At 36.7% G+C, this 21,197-nt stretch overlaps 2 protein-coding genes and 1 long non-coding RNA gene across 4 annotated transcripts in view; all 3 read left to right on the top strand.

Moving 5' to 3' along the window:
* The first annotated feature begins 1,052 nt into the window (after window positions 1-1,052).
* LOC100181692 lies at window positions 1,053-1,669 on the top strand. The gene is made up of 3 exons (XR_182219.4): window positions 1,053-1,163; window positions 1,217-1,358; window positions 1,573-1,669. It is a non-coding gene; the product is annotated as an uncharacterized LOC100181692 (long non-coding RNA).
* A 2,457-nt stretch (window positions 1,670-4,126) lies between these two features.
* On the top strand, window positions 4,127-17,772 carry LOC101242748 (folliculin-interacting protein 2-like). 2 transcript variants are annotated; one of them, XM_026839024.1, is made up of 20 exons: window positions 4,127-4,435; window positions 6,216-6,399; window positions 6,586-6,651; window positions 6,975-7,075; window positions 7,378-7,446; window positions 8,188-8,270; window positions 8,489-8,605; window positions 9,075-9,172; window positions 9,535-9,620; window positions 9,898-10,024; window positions 10,380-10,561; window positions 11,094-11,216; window positions 11,537-11,699; window positions 11,988-12,442; window positions 13,365-13,507; window positions 13,918-14,974; window positions 15,429-15,590; window positions 15,961-16,093; window positions 16,372-16,487; window positions 17,041-17,772. In XM_026839024.1, exons 1-20 carry the CDS (start codon window positions 4,347-4,349, stop codon window positions 17,117-17,119), a joined length of 3,633 nt encoding a protein of 1,210 aa, XP_026694825.1. In that variant the 5' UTR covers window positions 4,127-4,346; the 3' UTR covers window positions 17,120-17,772. The 2 variants fall into 2 exon arrangements, with proteins under 2 accessions (XP_026694825.1, XP_018671654.1); XM_018816109.2 differs by having other exon boundaries at window positions 6,216-6,408.
* A 1,354-nt stretch (window positions 17,773-19,126) lies between these two features.
* The window catches only part of LOC100184776 (vesicle-associated membrane protein 711-like), a 4,414-nt gene continuing 2,343 nt past the window's right edge, over window positions 19,127-21,197 (top strand). The window contains exons 1-4 of the mRNA XM_026839020.1: window positions 19,127-19,426; window positions 19,733-19,829; window positions 20,379-20,483; window positions 20,976-21,026. Coding sequence (XP_026694821.1) covers window positions 19,278-19,426; window positions 19,733-19,829; window positions 20,379-20,483; window positions 20,976-21,026 — 402 coding nt within the window. The 5' untranslated portion in view covers window positions 19,127-19,277. The remainder of the gene's footprint in view (window positions 19,427-19,732; window positions 19,830-20,378; window positions 20,484-20,975; window positions 21,027-21,197) is intronic.

Here is a 21,197-nt window from a genome sequence, read left to right as displayed (position 1 = left end):
TTCTAAAATACTAAAGCAAATTCAAATTTTATTTCCGATTTGATATAATGAATGCTTCGTCTTCAAGAATGTATAACAAATTGTACAACATAGACTTTATTATGTTTTAATTTTTCGATTGAACGTAGGTACATACCAGATTATGCCGACTCAGCAGCATATTTTCAAAACAAATGTTAAACACGAAAAACTGATATTTTTATAAAAATAAATGGCACAGTAGGTACCAGTGAGACATAATAAACATTTAAAAAAAAGTGTTAAAAATTAAGTAATAAAAAAAGTGCTGGGTCTGCATATTATGTAGTAGGTTGGGGAAAGTTGGGCCACCTTTTCATTCTATTTTCTCGTCCCCTTTGGTAGTAAATGAAAAAAATTCAAGGAATTATAAAACTGTATTCTCACGACTCCCATAGACCGTTGTTAATTGTTTAAAACATGATCAGAATAATTAAATATTTTGTGTCCAAGGTGTCCCATCTTCCCCCACCCTACCACAGCTGTGTTCAATCGAAAATTAAAGCATAATAAAGTCTATGTTTTACAATTTTTTTTATACTTTTTTGAAGAAGAAGCATTCATTATAAAAAATCGAAAAAAAATAATTTTTTTTTTCAGTATTTTTGAAATTAGAAAAACGATCAAACTTGAGTAATATTTTTCTTATGGGAAATTTCATGCATTGCGCCACGGCCAATTTTTCTTTACTCCAGCGGTTGAATTTGCGGTTTTAAAACTCATTTTTTTTCAAGAGCTGTTTTGTATTTTAAAACTTTGATGGTAGCTTTAGATCACATTTGAGCATATCTATCAATGCACAAACTTTGATTTTTCGTTGGTATGCCCCTTTAACTCTGTGGTGTTAGTACAGGCAGATTTGGTTACAGCGTTACACAGATGTTTTTATGGGAATTTTGTTTGTAAAACTTGTTAAAACAGAAAGTACTGGAAGAGTTTTCTATTCATATGGTGGAAGTCGTGAGTAATTGCTTCCTAACTCCTCACTCTTAGGATGGTGTTTCGATAATAAACAGGATGCTGCTTAGCAACCTTTCTCTTTAAACAAAATGTTTAGAAAAGGTAAGCACAAGAAAAAGTGCCGAATTTTTTATATAAACCAACGATTTCATTCAAGAAATTATCATTTCTTCGAAAGATACAACGTAAGTGACGTGTACATGCGTGTAATAATGTGTACTAACTGTTGTTGCTACAGATGAACAAGTCATTGCTTCTTCTCTTGCTCGTCATCGGACTTCTCGTCCTCACTTCTGAACCAAGTGATGCGGTCCTCACTTCTCGTCGTCGTATCCGTCGCCGTCGTCGTCGTTGGGTCTGGAACCAACAAGAAGTTTCAGGTATACCCAAATTAGTATTGATGTTCATATTTATAAATGTCTGTCCAAATATAAATACTTAAATATATTACTAACTACAATGTGTGTTGAAATTGATGATATTTTCTGCATAAAGTTAAATCATTTATAAAAATAAGTTGAATCGTCCTATATAATTTATATTATGTTTCACATAGCAATTCGTATAAAACAATATTCGTTCATTTTTAACAAGATCTTGAAGAAAAGGCAATCACTGAACAAGAAGACATGGGTGAAAACTAATTTCCTGTCCTAGAATAAGATCACTTCAATAAAACAACTCAAAAAATCTCGCTCGTTTTGGATTTGAAATACTCATGCATTTACGAGATAAATTACAATTTTGATTTTACATTTTGTAAATCCGGTGTCGCGGAAATCTGGTTCCCATTGGCTACTGCGCATGCGTAGACACGGTACATTTTTATCACAAATCTTTAAACCTGGTTCCGAACGAATCATATATTCACGTTTTTATATAGTTTATTCTATTTAATGTGAAAATGTAGGTTTTGTCGCCCCTTGTCCTTGTTGATGACGTGTTAACAATAGTGGTCACTGGTTATACGTCATAATCATGGCGTCATGGTCATAATATATAATTTAAGTTAAAATACAGCATAAATTTCTATTAAAAAAAATAAATTCTTTAACGTAAACCTACGAAGTATGTCGCATCTAACAACTGTGATATTTCAACCGGAAACAGAGTTTCCGATTCCTCATAAAATAAGTTATAAGCAGCCCGTGGAAACCGGTTTTCTAGGGGAACCAGCCACACAGAAAGTAAAAGTGGTGAATTTTGCAGTGGTAAGTTAAACGAAACATCGCTAATTACATCCGTTAGTGGGCGACAGTGAGTCTAATATGCGCCGTAAGCTTAATAGTTGAAGCGCGGTAACCTGGGCCCCAATTCATGGCTATATAAAGTGACCACATGCATGTGGCGTGCAATAAAACACCTGTGTTATAACTCTCAATTGCTTCGCCACGTAACGATAAATAAGAATTCATACCAGTAATAATAATAAGTCTCTTAACTTGCTGCCTGTAACTTGTCTATATGTGATTTATAACACGAGCCGGATTAAATAAATAAAAGGTATAGATAAAAAGTGTGAGACAGGAATTCTGTTCTAAATCTTCTATTAGGATTTAACAGCCGCGGTTTTAAATTAATGCCGTATAATTTGTTTTACCTTCAGCGTGTTATAACGACCGTCGTTTTGCTGTAAATTCTTCTCTGTTTGCTATGTTGAAAAAATATAACTTTTGTTAATCGATGAGGTAAATAAGAATTATTGTGTAAGACATTGGTAAGTTACGTAACAATTCTATCGCTGTTAATCGACCACGCGAAACGCGGTCTCGTGTCTTGGTTTATTGTCACGCGTCTTATTTCGTAATAAAGATGCACGAGAAGTCTTTATATTTCGACACCGAGTAACCTTTGGTTTCCTATATGACGTCATACTACACTAGTTCTTCTGGGACACTCAAACGACGACACGCCCACGCCTAAGGTAGTTTAGTGAAGTTTAAACATTCTAGCCCAACGTTTGATAAATGGGATAGAGTAGCGTGGGAAAGATTGTTCATGTTTTCTCTTTTATCGTCCCATTTAGTAGCTACAAAGAATATTTACAGAGTTATATAACCGTAGCCTCGCAAAAAGAGCGTTGTTAATTGTTCAAAACACGATTAGGCAAAATGGGAATTAGGTGTTGACGATATCCCATCTTACCCCACAGTACTAGATGTTCTAGAACCAAACCTTCTATCGCGTAATACATAGGTCCAAGAAATAATTAAACCACGAACCGATTATGCGCCCTTTATTACGTCACAGCTGAGCGCGAGAGAACAACGACACGCTTCGCTAACCACAATGACGTATTGCGTGGTATCACATGACGAGAAGTCACGGGAATTGCGCGTTCTGTTTGTTTCGTTGGTTTGTGACGAAATAATATATCCTGTGTTCTAGAACGACTCCAAACAATTGTTTGGGTCTAGACGTCTTTCTCTATTAGAGTAAGGCTAATATATGAGTAAGTTATCAGTTTAAATAAAAAGATTTGAACCTTTAAAAAGTTAACCATCTAAATTATATTGTGGCCCAGTTGCCACAGTTCTTATTTGACTTTAGGATTATTTAATTGTAGTTTAAGATTAATAAGGTTGTTGCTATGACTGAATATATTCCAACTCAGTAGTTAATATAAAGGTAGCGATAACGAGTTACCAGATAGGTTAGAGGTTTAAAATGGGTTCTGCATGGTGGTACGCATGTACCGCTTACATAAATGTACCTTGAGGCTTATTTTCTTGTTACACAGCGTCATTTTTGCTATTAATTATACTTGACTTTTTCACTGTAATCAGGGAATACAAAAGTTATACATGTATAATATGAAAGATGGATTATTTTGATACTTTATTTATTTTAACGAGTTAGAATTATTGGTAAACCCGAACACCAGGCACTAACCATTGTTATATATGGTAATACTGCTGATGGTGACCAGTGAAAATTTTGGTCCCAAAATGTTCCTTACGTCTCCCTGATAACCACTGTATAATTTTAAAAAAAACTTGGGCGTATATAGGTGTTAAGGTGTATAACTCATAACTGATTTATCATAAGGTGTATTAAACAGAGCTTAAAGAATATTGTTGCCACACGAGGGTCGATGAGTTACATACTTATATTATAACTGGTATTTAACATGTGATTGCTTCAACAGATTTATTTAACTTAACTTGGAATGATCGGGAGCTGACTCGCAGTGAGTCGGCATAAATACTGAACCCCATGATTTGAAACAACTTGGAGGTAGTCACATGATCATGAGATATTTAATCGAAGGAGCGACATGTGGATGCTTATAATATTGTGACATCATAAACGCAAAGTAAAATACGAAATATCTAAATGCTGAAAAGGAAAAAAAAGAAAGAAACAGAATGGAAAATATGTTCCAAAAACTACAGAAAAAAATCCTCGTTTCTGAACGAAAATTAAACAGCAGACTTTCAAAATGTTCGCTGTTCAGGTAAGAGGGTTCTATTAAATATTTTGACTGTGTTTTGTAAGTAAACTAATATATATATATATATATATATATATATAGATATAGATATAGTGGGGTTGGAAGATGGGACACCTTTTTATTCTATTTTCTCGTTGCATTTGATAGTAAACAAAAACATTCAAAGAATTATAAAACCATATCCTCACGACTCCCATAGACCGTTGTTAATTGTTTAAAACACGATCAGGATATTGAAATGTAATCTTACAGCACACTCATAGTTTAAATACCAACTTACAATGCAATACAGCCAACAGTTAACTTGAAACTTAATTTATATACAATGGCTGTTGCTCTCACTTTACCAGTCATAAATAAATTGTGGAACTCTACTGTGGCAAAAAAGAAGCATAATGTTTGTTCCTTATTAACACATTACATCATATTGCAAAACCTTATCAAGAATTTTAAGCTTAGTTTTTAATTTTTTTTTATTTATTATGAATATGTAAATTTTGTGCGTTAAATTCTTGTGTTACTTTTACCACTTTCTTCTAATGTTTGACTTGGTTTTAATGCAGTTATAGTCTAAGGGTGTACAGTGTGAACTTTTAAAGCCTATAAATTAAATGTTAAACCAATACTTTACATTAACCTGTGGTACCTTAACACACAGTAACACCCAGTGGTTAAACTTTACATTAATGTGTCTTTTATTTTCAACCATTTAAGTTGGTTATTTATATTTTTTATAAATGCTGTTACTTACATTACCAGGCATAATGTAATGTTTCCATTTTGGCCGTTCTGGTAAAACTTTAATTTATATAAAGATTCCAAAGTTTTGTCTGCCGTTCGGCAAGGCTTTATCAGGGTTTGCCACAATGCTAGCATATCAGTCATCAGTGGGCTATTACTTTTAATAATATGTCTACAACTAAGTTGTTTTAGTTTTCAATGGTTTGTCTAACGTTCCAACCCATAGGTTGCAGAAAGTTACATCAGTTTGAATTATTGTGTAATAATTGATATTTGCCCAGCATCACATGTTGAACATGTGACATAAGAATGGCCATTGTTTGTTTAACAATTGAACAAATTGAACTTAAATACAGGGAACTAATGCCGCAAAGGTGTTAATATATAAAAATAAATTTCAATCAAAAACAATAAAATAATAGAAAACTTATACTTCCTTCTTTACTTTTTTTATTATGTATTTACAAGTTTAGGGAAATTTCACACAAACATGTTTTATTTGCAGACCTAACGCTGGGTTTAATTATTGAACTACAAAACTTTTGTAAAACATTCGTTGCATTTTGCTCAACCAAGTATTGCAGCATTATGATGTCACAATGATGATTATGAGTCATGTGATTTAACCATTTGAGGGATAATCATCTTTATGACATCATCAAGTTGTTTGCTCACAATGCTGTCTATATTATCGTTTTATTCCGTATGTGTGAGGTCTTTGTCATATGACCTGGGGGGAACGATAGTTGTTATAATATCGCCCATTGGTTTTTGTTTTATACATCTTGTTCCCGCTTATGTAACTTTTCGGGTGTTTTTTTTTCTGTATGGCTGATTTTGGACAACCCATTAATGACTACTTGGTTGGAGCAATTGTTGTTAAATGACTTCCCAAACAGCACATACGCCATTCACCTATCAGTGTTGAGTAATGAAACGGATATTCTTCGGTTTACAATACAAGCGCCAACCACGGACCCTTGGTGAAGGTCCTATATTAGAATCATTCATGATATTAAATTAATGTTATTTCTATTTCTAGCAAACCAAGGATCCTAAACCACTCGATGTCACCAGTGGTATCCCCCGCTGTTGAAACCCCACTTTGTGACGAAACGATGGTCGTGGTTGAGCGCCCGGCCCCCAACGTACGACTCGTTTTGTTCAAGGAGTTCGGAGACACCAGCGATCGAAAAATTGTTTTCGACTCCAAAAGTTTGCAGCAGGTCAAGGAAGTTGGTAGTCTTATTGTTTTTTATTTTCTATATGGATGTTTTCTAAATTTTAATGTTGCTTTTTTAAATTTTAATAGCGAGACAGGTCATTGGACCTGAGGTGTAAATCAGAGTTGGTCTGTTACCCCATTCCTTTTTATGCTTTTATTTTGGTTTATTAAAATTCATGTTACGCAGGAAAAGAATATTGAACAACAACAACAACAACAACAACAACAGCAGGAGCAGAAGCCTCAATACCAGGTGAGACATGTTGATATAAACTAAAAACTACGTCATGTTAAGTATAAACTATATCTTGTATCATGTTAAGTTATAGCGCTGGTAATTCAGGTTAAATCTTCATATTTTGTTTAAAACCTTTTTTTTCGAATGGGAAAAAGTAGATTTAAATTTAAATTATGGTTTTATGTTTTTCTATTTATTAATATGTACATATATATATATACTATATTGGCCTGTATACTTAGAATGTTTCATTGTGGTTGTGTTTCAATATGAATACATATAACTTCTAGTATACCAACAGTAATCAACTACTTGTAAAGTTGTTTTATCCACTACAGTACGTACGAACACCAGCAGATTGGGATATGTTGTCTGAGATGTTGTTTGGATCAGTAGGAATGGCTCATAAAGTTGCTTCTATCAAGATACATTATGTCAAGTGTGTATTTTGCTGTTGTGGGTTGAAACGGGGGTCATCCAAGGGGTCAGGGTTGGGGTCACGACCCAACTTTTTTTTTGTTTGATTGAAACCCCACTTGATCATTTCTCGGTCTCGTCACTGATGGTGGTCAGATTTTGAAAACTTTGAAATGTAAAATTGTAAATTGTAAGAGGGATTTAATTCTTCGCATTTACAAGTATCAGTAAAAGTCATTTAACAATATTGTGTGCGACTGCTATACTTTGTAGACACAGTATGTAAACAAAGGGCCTTCATACGATACTCGTATTTTATTCCAGGAGTCCTCCCCAAATCATGTTGAGTCGTGTGTTTTGTCTTCCATCGTTGAAGGATGCGGCCACTGTTAGGTGAGTCTTCTGTCTTCATAATGGTAAGAACAGTCCAGGGGCAAGTTTGGGGTTTGTGGGCAAGGGTGTATCCAGGAATTTACGAAGAGGCCAACTCGGTTTTGAAACATTTCTTTACGAAAACCAGATGTGTGGCGCAATGAAGCATTATTCTTTCAAGTCTGGTTTTTCACAAAAAAAAGGTTATTCAGAAGTTCCTTGCAGGCACCCTTGATTGTATGGGTTAATATGGAGGTGTTCTGGTAAATATGGGGGTATGGGGGTTTACCGTGGGTTAATGGGATCACTGGGTTTAATCTTAAGTGTCGTTTGTAACAAATATTTACAGACTTTTATTGCTACCTGTTTGGTCGACATACATTGTGTTGGTGTAACTATGGTGGAGTTTGTTTAGTGTGCTTGTTTAAACTTACAACACCTGTTATGTGTGCAAGAGTCTATGCAAGTCTGGGATCTTCTAGTATTTTATGTAATTGTGATCTAAAAGATCAGAATTATACATTTGCTTGTTCTGTATCTTGATGTGACAATTAGTCAATTACAAAAATCTATGCAAATCTAAAGAAACATTATGTCAGTCTGATTGAGATCATTATTCTTAAGATTATAATCACCAACATAGAAGATTCCCGATATACAATAAGCCTAGCGTGGCCGGAAGTAAACATATGGGACTATGTTATTTGCGTGTTATACATGTTGTTATGTTACCGCATTGAACTTACTCAAATTCCTTCACAGTTTGGATAGAGGAATGGAGAACCATCTTGAAATGCAGCGTTCCAATGCAGTGTCGAGTAGAAGGAAAGCCAATACAATGCCTGGTAAGTTATGTGTGGTCAAACTCAAATCACCAGTATACTGGAAATCCATTATAATGTTTCTATCTTTGTCCTTTATCAAATTGTATGTTCTGCTTTCTATGTTACTATATATAGTAGTTGAAGACTACTGTAACAGGACAAGGATGTGTGCTGTGCCCCGTTTGTACCAATAAAGAAAATCCTCATAATAATCCGCCTCACGTTATTTCTTCCGTTAGTCCCTTCCCCTGTGAGGTCCCACACCCCACAACCCATCAACCGACTACCCAGATCGGACTCAAGCTCATCTTTAACGAACTTCTTCGCCAATCCTTATCTACTTCACTCAAGCACAGGTGATGGTTATTATGTTGTATGAGGTGATCATAGGCACCAAACCTGGGGTGGTAGGGTAGGCAGGCCAACCCTGGAATTATATACACTATACACTGCATTAATTTAAAAAAATCCAAGTTACAACCGATATGTAGATTTGTTCACAGGATTGTGTGTTTAACTATTACTTCCTTATGTGTTTTGATAAACTTTACTATTTGTTTACTTGTGCGTTTGTTATTGTTTATGTCATGTGCGCAAATGTTTGTGGCGGTGTGCGTTTATGTTTTTGTTGTTGTTTATATATTTAAATTATATATGAATAATATGTCATTGTACAACTTGGCATGTGTACATGTATGTTTATTTCAGTGAATAATTGTTTATGTGCGTGTTTATGTATACATCAATATTTATATCAAAATGTGACCATACAAAATTTAATAAATAGTTAACCCCAAGCAAATAACCACTACCCGTCCACTACAGGTTCACTTGGGACTACCAAGATCCAAATCCCATCCATCCATAACAAGTCACACTCACTACCTAAACATCAGCGGGATAGTTTCACCTTACATGAGGAGGTAGGGGTCTGTGTAAAGGTTATAGCATGTTCTATGGGTCTGTTATTTAGGTCAGAGTTATCTCATGTTTGCAATACCCAAGGTGCTCCAACTCAGTAGTGCTTACTGGGTTGGAGAGATTACCATTAATAGTTTTTACCAAGGACATATGAATCAGTAATGAGGGTCCAACCCTGATATTCTTCGTTTACGATGTTAAAAACAACTGCTTTAGTTTCCCTCAATATGCTTATCCATTCAATAGGGTTAAGGTCCTACAGTGTTACACTAGGAACTGATGGCACATTTGACATTATTACCCAACATACCAAGCTAACCATTTAACATTAGCTGCGTAACAATTCCACCCAACCCTCTTCCAGATAAATGAGAAGAGCGTTCCATTCAGACGAGGAAAGCTAAGAATCGGATTTGCTGTGTTATGCGAACCGGAACCATCTAACGCAAAGTAAGAACATAGATATCATGTATATTAACATAGATATCATGTATATTAACATAGATATCATATATATATATATAATAACATAGATATCATATATATTAACATAGATATCATATTTCACTGCACATCTAAACCCTCCGGATTAGTTTGAGGCAAAACAAAACTTATTAAAGCTTCTTAACAATTCTTTACAAAACATGGCGAAACTATTTCATAGAAACATTTAAATATTACCAGCATATTATGGGGAATTCAAAATAAAACTCTAACCCCCCCCCAGGGCGTTCCGTCAGTTTTTCTTTGAACATTTCCCCATCATTGAAACACACATGACCAAACTGAAGAACGACATCGAACAAGCGTTTAAGTTTCAACCAAAGCAGGAGTTCTATCATTCAATGATGAAGGTTGGTGTTGCTTATATGATGTGGCTGCAACATATTTGTTTGTGGTTGCACGCTTGTCTGGAGCTTAGAGTTTGTGGGTTTAACGGTGCCAGTGGGCTACCATCGTAAGCGTATTTGTGCTTAGGCAAGACCCTTAACGTCAGTTTCTCCAACCCAGTGGTGACTAATGGGTTGTCCAAATTGTAAACCAAACATTAAAACATTCACCCACAAAGTTACATACAAGGTAACTGTAAGCTGGCTCGAGGTGTATGACTGCGAAACGAACATCTGTGTTACAGTGAATATAGTTTTCTCACCATACGCGGATAAAGCAGGTTACATACACTAACACGTAACACTCTCCCCCCTGCAGGCACTTTCCACTTTCACCCTGTCCCTCCAAACCCTCTACTCCACTCCCCGTCTCCCTGAGCCAGTATGGTCCACCTTACAATGCCCAACCACTTCCACACACCAACGTTCGGTGGTTGTTAATTGCTTTATGGGGGATCTAGTTCGGCTTGTGGCTCACTGTAACTCCAAGCAAAAAAACTGGTAAGAAAATAATTAATGTTAAATATATGCTTTGTTGAATTAAAATCTGGGGTGACATTCCTAAAATACAGTTACACTCATAGTTGTCAAACATAGGAAACCCCATTAATTAATGTGGTGAATGCAATATACTTTGGCTCTGCTTGTTTGTATGGACACCTAACAGTAGGGTAAAATCTGGGGTGACATTGTTAAAATACAGTTACACTCATAGTTTTCAAACATAGGGAATCTCATTAATTAATGTGGTGAATTCAATATACTTTGACTCTGCTTGTTTGTATAGACACCTAACAGCAGGGTAAAATCTGTTAAGGCCCAAAACTGGGGTCCTAAACACGTAAAGCATATAATGTCACCCCTGTTTTAAAAAGCACCCTTAGCGCTACGTCTGTAATCATAATATGCAAGATTAAGTGCAAAGAAATTCGTAATCGAAAAAAAATGAAGTTTAATGAATAACGTACCATAAGCGATAAATATTATACGTTTACCCTTTAAATGGAAGTGATCCCTAAAAACTTTTCTTTAGTTTCTTCACGGGTCTCCTGACATCGGTACTTACCCACCATCTTGGCTGGGTGAGCTCTGCCACCCCATCTAATGGCGGGAACGAACCACAAGAGAATTACAATGCATTATGGGTACAACTTGGGTAAGAGGAAATGGTTTTAGTTTAGGTTTTTGCAACATTTTAAGTTATTAAAATCGGTGAAATAAACAGACATGTGATGTTATGAATGCAAATATAACTAAAGCAGTATTTAAACCTTGCACAAGACACAGTTACTTCAACCCAGTGGTCACTAATGGGTTGTGTAAATTGTCAGCTATACAATATAACAATAACCCACAAAGTTACAAACATGGTAACTTGTAAGTGTTACAACTAATGTCGTTGTCCCACCACAAAAGGATAAATTACTTACGTTCATTCACCCAGAAACACAACCATAAATTACTTACTTTTCCCAGTGATTTATACGGCGCAGTTGGTTCCCCCACCAAAGTTTGTCGCACAGTGGTGACGGGTAGCAACCATGAATCGGTGTCCACCGTGCTTAGTGTGTTGTCGTATTTCATTCGGTCAGCAAGAGTGGACGACGTGGTTCCCGTGCCTGAGAAAATTACGCCTGCGGTGAGTAGTGTGTGGTGAGTTTTTTACTTCCCCCCCAGGTCCCCTGACGTGCCTCGTTATATGCATGCTATCATATTGTTTATGAAGAAGTTTCCCAATGTTTGACAATGATGAGTATAACTACATTTTAACAATGTCGCCCCAGATTTGTTTAAAACTCGAAAAATATGTGGAAAAACATGGCTGTTGGTTAGATTTATTTGCTACAAATTAAGGCAATCCTGTGTTGTAACCACTGTTGGCGCTAATGGCAAGCACATGAATATTAAACCCCATGCCCCTTTTCAGTCGCTCGGCGTCCCGACCACAGTCCCGGTGAAGAACATTCGAACAAACCTCGTGGAATCTGAACTTGAAGACGACGAGTATGTTCTCGTTAGTGTGGATGATGATGTCACAATGAGTCAAGGTACATCATCAAACTCTATGACATCATCATGCTCTATGACATCATCAAGCTCTATGACATCATCAAAAAATACTATGGCGTCATCAAACATTATGACATCATCAAATAGTGTGACATCATCAAGTGCGCTGACATCATTAAAAAATAATATGACATCATCAAGCACTACGACATCATCAGGTATGATGACATCATCAAATAGAAACAACATTCATCGAAGCACTTCTTCCCCGAACGCATCTTACACGGGGGATTCCCCGTTACTGAGAACATACAGTGGGCCGATAAAACGACGAGGAAATTATCCAATCAGTGGCCTTCGTGCTCCCGACAGGTAATGTTTGTTGGCAATACTTTGTGGAACAATAAACATTATGATGAAATTATAATATGCGCATGTTAGTACATTGTTTATCTTCATTTTAAACAGTGTTTTGTAATTTTTTGTGAATATGACAGCAAAGAATTAACAGGAAAATGAAATTTGTAAATATTGCCTTAAAACTGTGTATATTATGTTTATAATTAAGTTCCTATGTTGCTGTTGATTTACCAGTTGCACAGATAAGCTTGCTATTGTGCCAAACTTGGGTTGGTAATGTGGGCAACCTTGGAATTTTCTGCACTGAATTAATTAGTAACATTACACTTTACAATCGTTAAGTTGGATTTGTTTCCTTCATTTAAAAACTTTAGCTCCAATGCTTCATATCGAAGTACTTCCCTTATCTCGAGTCACAATCATTATTTGATGAGTCACACAAAGGATTATGATGACTCGTAGAGGGTGTTGTGATGTCACATGTCACCATGTGACCTCATGACTGAAACCAAATTTCAGCATCAATTATTTGTTTGGCGTTCTAAAATAAGAAAACAACAATTTAAATCCAGTGTCACATTGAGTTAAGAATGAACTTATGTGTATCTGGTTTCATTTATACAAACCTTTATATGTAGGTTGTGTGTATAAATATTATTATTAGTCCCGTCCTTGTGGGGGACCTGGTATATATTTAGCAGTGTGTCCTGACATGTCATATTTATTGGCTTTATAATTTTAATTAAACATAAATTCATAAAAATTAATTAAACGTAATTATATAAAAAATTGGGCCAGATTTTAACCATTACCCGAAACCCAGGATACGTATGTCGTTTTATGTCGTTTTTGCGGACCGTGTGACTCTGTCTTAATTGTTATTTACACAAATATTGGATTTAATTCACTTCATTGTTATTACATCACAATACAGACAGCGCACATACTCCAACGATGGATTGTTACGTCACAGAGGGATCCAGAGTCGACGCAAGTCACATGACACCACGTGTGACAAGGTGGCGGTAGAGAGCATGGTCCGATCGTCAACAAGCACTTTAAGTTTAAACGCTATTTGTAAGTTTTACCTTGGGTGTTGTGTATAGTTGTGAACATCATTCACGGGCGGAAAACCTGGGGCGGCAGGGTGGGTTGCAACCCATCAATTTTCTGCACTCTGTTAATCAGTAAAGAGTAAACATTATAACTGATAAGTTAGATTGGTTCCTGCCTCCCCTGTGTTTAAATTAGTTTGCCGCCAATGTTTATCTTGAAAGCTGACACAATATATGGAAAGTTAATAGCACAATATAGGTAGAAGCTCTTCTTACTTCTTAAATAATGTTGGTGTATCACTGCTTTATCTGCCACGAAGCCAAACATTTTTGAAATGTACATTTTTAAACTTATGCCAAGTAGCAACACCAGCATGATATAGAAAGGGTATTTAATTAAATATTTAAAGCTTTCACTTGAATTCTCCGCAGCTTCCAACCACCGTATCATCCTAAACAAACCGGATGATGTTGCTGCGTTCGAACTCAAACTCCCCGAGATACCGACCCACCAACCAGGGTGTGAACCAACTATAAGAAACAAACCAATACCTGCCAAGAAACTACCCACAAAAGATGACGCCCCGTGTAAAGAGATTGAAACGCACGCAATGCACCTTGAACCCCGTGTGCAAAATGTGCTGAACGTGCAGCGAGCATGCGTGGAACTCAAGACTCCCCCTAAGTTACCCACGTTTGCCCCGAACACTAAACCCCCGGTCCCCACCGAACCCCGCCCACCCATAAGGTCGGTGTCGAACCCTTCCGTCGTAGCACGCGACACAATCCAACCAAACCTGCGCCGAATATCTTCCAACTGCGGAGCCAAAGTGCGTGTTGGTGCGCGGCGACAAAAGCTTCCCTGTTCCCCACCCCCTAGTGGTAACTACGAAAGTGAAAGTCCGAGCTTCCAACGCATTGAACTCATGCGAATTCCATCAATTGAGATCAACCATAATGCGTTTGACGAATATTTTAATAATTCCGATGACGAACAAGACGAAACAATCTCGAAACAAGACGGAACATTCATAGAACGCCAAACATTCACTGCCGTCCCCACTAACCAACTACCTTCTACTATTTACCCGAAACTTGACACCCAATCCCCAACCCAGAACATGCAAGCCCCAACTTCACCCACCCCGCTCCCAAGGAGCCCCAAGCATCCCATCTCACCAACAACCCCACACCCCACTTACCCACCAACTCCTCATACTGAAACCCCGAAAGTAGCGATCCCCAAACTTTACCCCACTTTACCCACAGCGGGTGACACAAACCCCCAGCCCCGGGAATTTCCCATCCCACGTCCCAGGGACTTACCCTTACCCAGTCTCACCCCCACGAACACTTACACCCCGTGTTCATTCAAGCACAGCAATGACATCACATTCCGTGAACTCCCACTTAGTGATGTCATCGATGATGAGGATAAACCCAACAAACCACGAACGGACAGCGTTGGATTCGACTCCTTAATGGCAGAGTAAGTTGACGTTTGCTTTATATTTGTTCATAAATCGATGCATACAACTTAAATGAAGGTCTTAATAAAAATATTTAATGTTTAAAATAGAATAGGTTGTTTCAATAACAACAAAGTAAACCTGCATATACAAACACCCCATGTTAAAGAAGTGGTTCTCATCCTGTGGTAGCGTACCACTTGTTGTACCCGAGCTATATTTATTCTTTATAAACTGTTTCTAACAGGTATATTACACTTAGTTTAGTAAAGCAGATTTTCTGGCATTTATTTGCATACCGATGTTTTGATCATTTAGGTCATCTTTATCAGCGTGAAATCTCCCTGCTCTAAATAAAGTATAAAACAACTTACAACATGCTACATTGTTTAGGAAACACCAGGCCAATATTAGCATATGCATCAAAGTAAGTTACTAAGTTTCAACATACAACTAACAACCTCCACTTTCCAGTTACAACCCTGAATATTTAACCGACTTTGTGCTCCATGGGTCACATGACCATCCTGATATGCATGAGCGCATCTTACAAGACCTAGATCACATGACAAGGATACCATCATTGGACGAACCTGTGGCTGAAGCTGTTTGCATCCTCGCTGATACTGAGAACTGGTATGTCTTATGTGATGGTGCTTGAGGCTACTATAGTGTGTATGTGTATTTATTACCAAAGAACACTGGTTTGATGGTAATGTTGTGTATTTCTTTGCATGTTATGGGCTCAAGGCTCGTCGTTGCTAACATTGTGTGCATATGTGTCCTTTTTAATACCTAATGGCAATTGCTTCAACACAGTGGCCACTGATAGTTTGTCCAAATTGTCAGCCATTCATAAACCAATCACCCACGAAGTAACATACTTGCTAATTTGTAAGGCACGAGGTGTGTGAAACAAACACTCGTTTTATAACAATTGTCTTTTCTGCCACGCGAGGATGACAAGTTACCTTGATTTATTAAACCACCCTATACTCGTCCACAGGACAGTGAAAGTATACAGCAGTCAACGCCTCCACAGCGAACGCCCATCGTTACCCGCTCTCACCTCAAAGCTAGTCGGCTCAATATTGCAACGAACGGCTCATTTATACAATCATAAAATGTCGGCGCAATTTGTAAGTAGAACGTGTTGTCAAATTTGTTATTTAAATTTAAAAACTTGAATTTAAAAATTTAAAAACAGGAATAATGGCTTTTAGGTTGTCTGGTTAATATACCTACATCCCAGGTCTCAGGTGTGCCTCACTGAAGACCTCACCCATATAGAATAGAATGTATATTACTGAGTGTCTATAAACTTCAGTTGGGTCTCAATGATGGCGCCCTGGTTGTTGGTGTAATGACCTACACACCCAGTACCAAATACCTTATTAAACAAAATCATTTTTTTCAGTGTTTGGAAAATCTTGAGCGCGAATTACGCCAACTAGTGTTAAAGAGTCGAATGTTAGCGGAATATGTCCGAGGAATTAAACGGGTTACGGTCGATCAACTATCAGCAGTATTAAAGTAAGTATTGTGTTGTATGTAATCCTGGGGTGCTGAGTTTAAAGCCAGGTCTAGGTGTATATTTATAAGTAGTTTTCTATTAATAACACTCACTCCTGTCTCATCTAACACTGAGGATGGTTAAAGTTGATTAACTGAAACTGCACCATCCTCAGTGTTAGATGAGACAAGAGTGAGTGTTATATAAAGACCAGCTTGGTACTTGTAACACTCACTCTTGTCTACAGCACCATCCTTACTGTTTAAAGTTGAATAACTGAAACTGCACCATCCTCAGTGTTAGATTAGACAAGAGTGAGTGTTATATAAAGACCAGCTTGGTACTTGTAACACTCACTCTTGTCTACAGCACCATCCTTACTGTTTAAAGTTGAATAACTGAAACTGCACCATCCTCAGTGTTAGATTAGACAAGAGTGAGTGTTATATAAAGACCAGCTTGGTACTTGTAACACTCACTCTTGTCTCATCTAACATTAAATACAAACCCATTTACCTCCCACCCCCCACATAAAAACACACGGTACCAGTTATAACCCCAATATTATTCCAGCATTGAATCTCAAGACATCCCGTTACTGATGGCAATCGCTTCTTGTCATAGTCCACATGTTGCCCCTGTTATGTTATGATGCGAACATCTTGTACGACAGTGGTTCTCGTTCCTCGATGGTACACACATAAGTGTTGTTCTATTTAGACTTCTTTTACAACTTATTTAAAACACTAAAGAAGTTTTTGTTTCCTATATTTCCTTTCTTTAAAATCTACAAAACGTAAAAACCTACAGTGAGCATTTATTACAAAAGCAACTTTTAAATTCTTTTATTTCATTTCCTAAATTTCTTAAAAAAGTACAAAACTAGTTTTGTCTTTAAAAGCTATTGTTTTATTAATTTAAAAAGCTTTGACACTAAATCATATTTTTATTTTTACTGTTGATATGTTTAAACTTGATAAGTTGCTCACATTTCACGTAGAAGACCCTCATGTACCAGAAGTGGTACGCTACCATAGGATGAGAACCACTTCTTTAACACGGGGTGTTCGTGTTTGTATACGCAGTTTCACTTTGTTGTTATTGAAACAACTTATTCTATTTTAAACATTAAATATTTTTGTTAAAACTTTGTTTTGAGCGAATTTCGTTTTTCCTGTGTGACGTCATTTTGCACGTTGTGACATCACAGTGGTATCTGTTACGCGTTGCAAGCGTCGGTTGTTACGTGGTGCTGCTGTGTTAAATGTTACTTTGAGCGCACAATACATCTGATTATGCACGATATATGTTGTTATGTGCCAATATTTACTATTGAAACAGAATACGAAACGTATATAAGATTTTAAGCTTCCAGATTTCCCTTCATTCGTTTCAGGGTAATTATTAAAACATAATTGCTAATAGTTGAACGAATGTAACTTATTTATCTTTGTATAACACGGGTGTTTATTTCATACACTTTGGTGACTGTTTTCCAGTACTATTCAGTTATACCCATATCACATAAATATTTTATTTATTTATGTCTAATAGTTGGTTTAGTTAACTACACTCTCTTGCACATTGACCCTTGAGTACCGTACAGAATCATTTTTTTGTATTTATATAAAAACAAACCGACAAGACACCAGTTGTAGGTTTGAACACCCCTTTTGCTAAATTGCTGTCATCTTGCGTTAATAAGTTATACATGTATTTAACCGCTGTGTGGCAGTAGAGTATTACTTCTATATAAACAGAAACACCAATACAAGACAAAATGAAACTGGATGAATAATTTCACGTTTATGTAACAGGTGATTTAAGTTTTTTTCAAGCGTTTCTGGTTATTTACTGCCTGTACGGATATAGCTAGTTTGGTACACTATGCTCGTCGTACGGATATCTAGTTTATTTATAAAGTTTGACATAAGTTTGAAGAACCACTTTTACAATTGTATAGTTTGCAGATGAGATGTGCAAATGAAAGATAAATTTCCAAAAGTTCTGCATATATACACGAGTGTATGAGTATGATTATGTTATTTGGACATGTTTTGTTTAAAGTAACCTAATTTAAATTGCACACGTTTGTTTTTATTGACTCATTATTAAAACAATGACATAATTCATGATTATTGGCGAAGTATTAATCATATTTTGCGCAAATTACAAAACAACTCTGTTGGTAACTTGCAACAAAGCTGTTGGGTAAATGTTTTATGTTATTTGAAACCAGGAAATCCAGTTTATTAGTTGTACTCAGCTGGGTATTGGAATAATAGCCAAACTCTGGCTTATAAGGCCGATGACGAGCCTTGGTACGGCATCTCACCCATGCAAAATACCAAACAAATAGTTATAGTTGGTAGTAGTGGAGGATCCTTTGTATGGTTACAGTTCAGGCAATATAATTGTGCATTTCAGCTAAGTGAATGAACGAATGTAACTTGCTTTATTTTCGAGTGGCAGGAAAACGACAGTCTTTATAACACATACACCTCGTGTCACCAGTTACCATGTATGTTACTTTGTGGGTCATTATTTTTTAATTTTTTGTATGACTGATAATTTGGACAAGGGTTGAAGCAATTGCCGTTAAGTGTCTTGTCCAAGGACACATACGCCAACAATGGTAGCAGCCACGAGCCTTGAACCCATTACCTCTGGGTTAAGGGCTTGCGCACTAACCACTTTGCCACGGCGTTGGACAAGGATAATTATTCCCTAGACACCTGTATACAGTTAGTCAGTTAAATTTATTTTTCCTGCAGATTTGCTTTTTATATTTCTATAACTTGTAACACAAGATGCCGATATTATATAGTTGTATTTCGCGGGGTAATGTTATTCTTGTGGACAAAACTATTGGGCCAGGAGACCACCAGTTTCATGCACAAGGTTTCCTCACTGACCTGCCTACAGTTGGTGTAAGGAAAACCACTCTGCCACATGATGAGTGAGTTTATTTTTTAATTTTTAACAAAAATGGTGCTGGGTTGGTAAACTGTTGGGTGGTTAGGGTATTATAACCATGGTTAAATAGGTGATAATGTTTTTAAAATACAGGGGAGGCAGGGATAGTTAGACACACAATCCTGTGAAACATATTTAACTTTAGGTTGTAATGTTTACTTATTAATGCAGTGAAGAAAATTCCAGGGTTGGCCTGCCCTAGGTATGTGCCTATGATTATCAGAAGAATATTTATAAGTACAAATAGTATAGCAATTGTTTATTCATTTAACCACTTGTTACATAACAGTGTCTTGTATCACACAATGACGGACAACGGGTTGGTCTATCTATGTGCTGCTGATAAAGAATTTGGGAGAAGGATTCCATATTTATTCCTGGAAGAAGTAAGAAGTAGTTTAATTATTAATTTTACCCACAGGAAGCTTCCAGCATTACCAAACCCCATTAGTGCTTGAGTTTGAGTCTTACTTGTTTTTAATGAATCAATGAAACTTGTTTTATCTTGCGTAGTTAAAAAGCGACAGTCGTTATAACACGGGTGTTCTGCATTTACCATTAAGTGACTTGCTCAAGGACACAAAACTTCCAGCAACCCCAACCCCTCGAGGTTTACTTGTTTTAAAGTTATTCCACAAATGCAGCTTCACCCTACCCACTGGGAGAGCTTCCAGTATCCTTTCATACTATACTGTAGTTTCATATATTAAACCACATACATATAATACACATTGCCCACCAACGAAGAAAACACTGTTGTTATGTACACAGTTTATTTGTCAGAGGAAGTTGTTTTAAATTTCCCACTTTATATCTTAACACAACCAATACAGAATTATTGAAGCCGATCACAAAATAACTACAAAGCAAAACAACCACCAGATACAACATAAACATATTTATTATTGAAATATTTAATATTTCCCAACTTTCAGTTAAAGAAACAGTTTTGTTCATCTGGAAGTCTCTTGCAGCGAACCACTGGCGCTTCTGCGTTCGAGTTTAATCGAGATTTCAGAAACATTTTATCTGGAATAATGGTAAGTTGGGTATAGTAGGTTGGGGTAGGATGGCCCGGTAGCTTGGGGTAGGATGGTACAGTAGAGATAGGGGTTAGATGGTTCAGTAGGGTTGGGGTAAGATGGTAAGTTCGCTTGGGGTAGGATGGTACAGGGATGGGGTAAGATGGTCTGTTCGCTTGTACAGTAGGGTTAGGGTAAGATGGTACAGTAGGGTTAGGGGAAGATGGTCCAGTAACTTGGGGTAAGTTGGTCTGTTCACTTGAAGTTCGATGGTTCTTTAGGGTTGGGGTAAGATGGTATGTTCGCTTGGTGTAGCCTACACCAAGTGTAGGATAGTTCTTTAGGGTTGGGGTAAAACGGTACAGTACGTTGGGGTGAGTTATGTAATGCTTCAATAAAAGCAAATACAATAGGTTTTATAGTTCATTGTTCATGTATTTATAAATACTGGTATAACCAAAGAAAATTGTAAGAAGGAACTTAAATATTTGCCCGGCTATTTATTTAAAGGATGATTTCAACAAAGGGAAAGGTGATCAGTTGTCAACCATGCAGAATCAGGTAATGTGATATATTATGCCCGCCTATACTATACATAATACGAATTAAATTGGTAGTTAAATTCGTGCATAGGATCACAGAAGAAGCATAATATACATTTGGATGAAGCATCATGTTTTCTCAATAGAGCCAACTTTGGTTACCAAAACGTTACAAATATATTTTGTATTT

The sequence above is a fragment of the Ciona intestinalis genome, unplaced genomic scaffold (assembly GCF_000224145.3).
Source record: "Ciona intestinalis unplaced genomic scaffold, KH HT000141.2, whole genome shotgun sequence".
Classification (NCBI taxonomy): domain Eukaryota; kingdom Metazoa; phylum Chordata; class Ascidiacea; order Phlebobranchia; family Cionidae; genus Ciona; species Ciona intestinalis.
The sequence above is the reverse complement of the archived record's forward strand: the minus strand, read 5'-3'. Positions and strand labels throughout refer to the sequence as shown.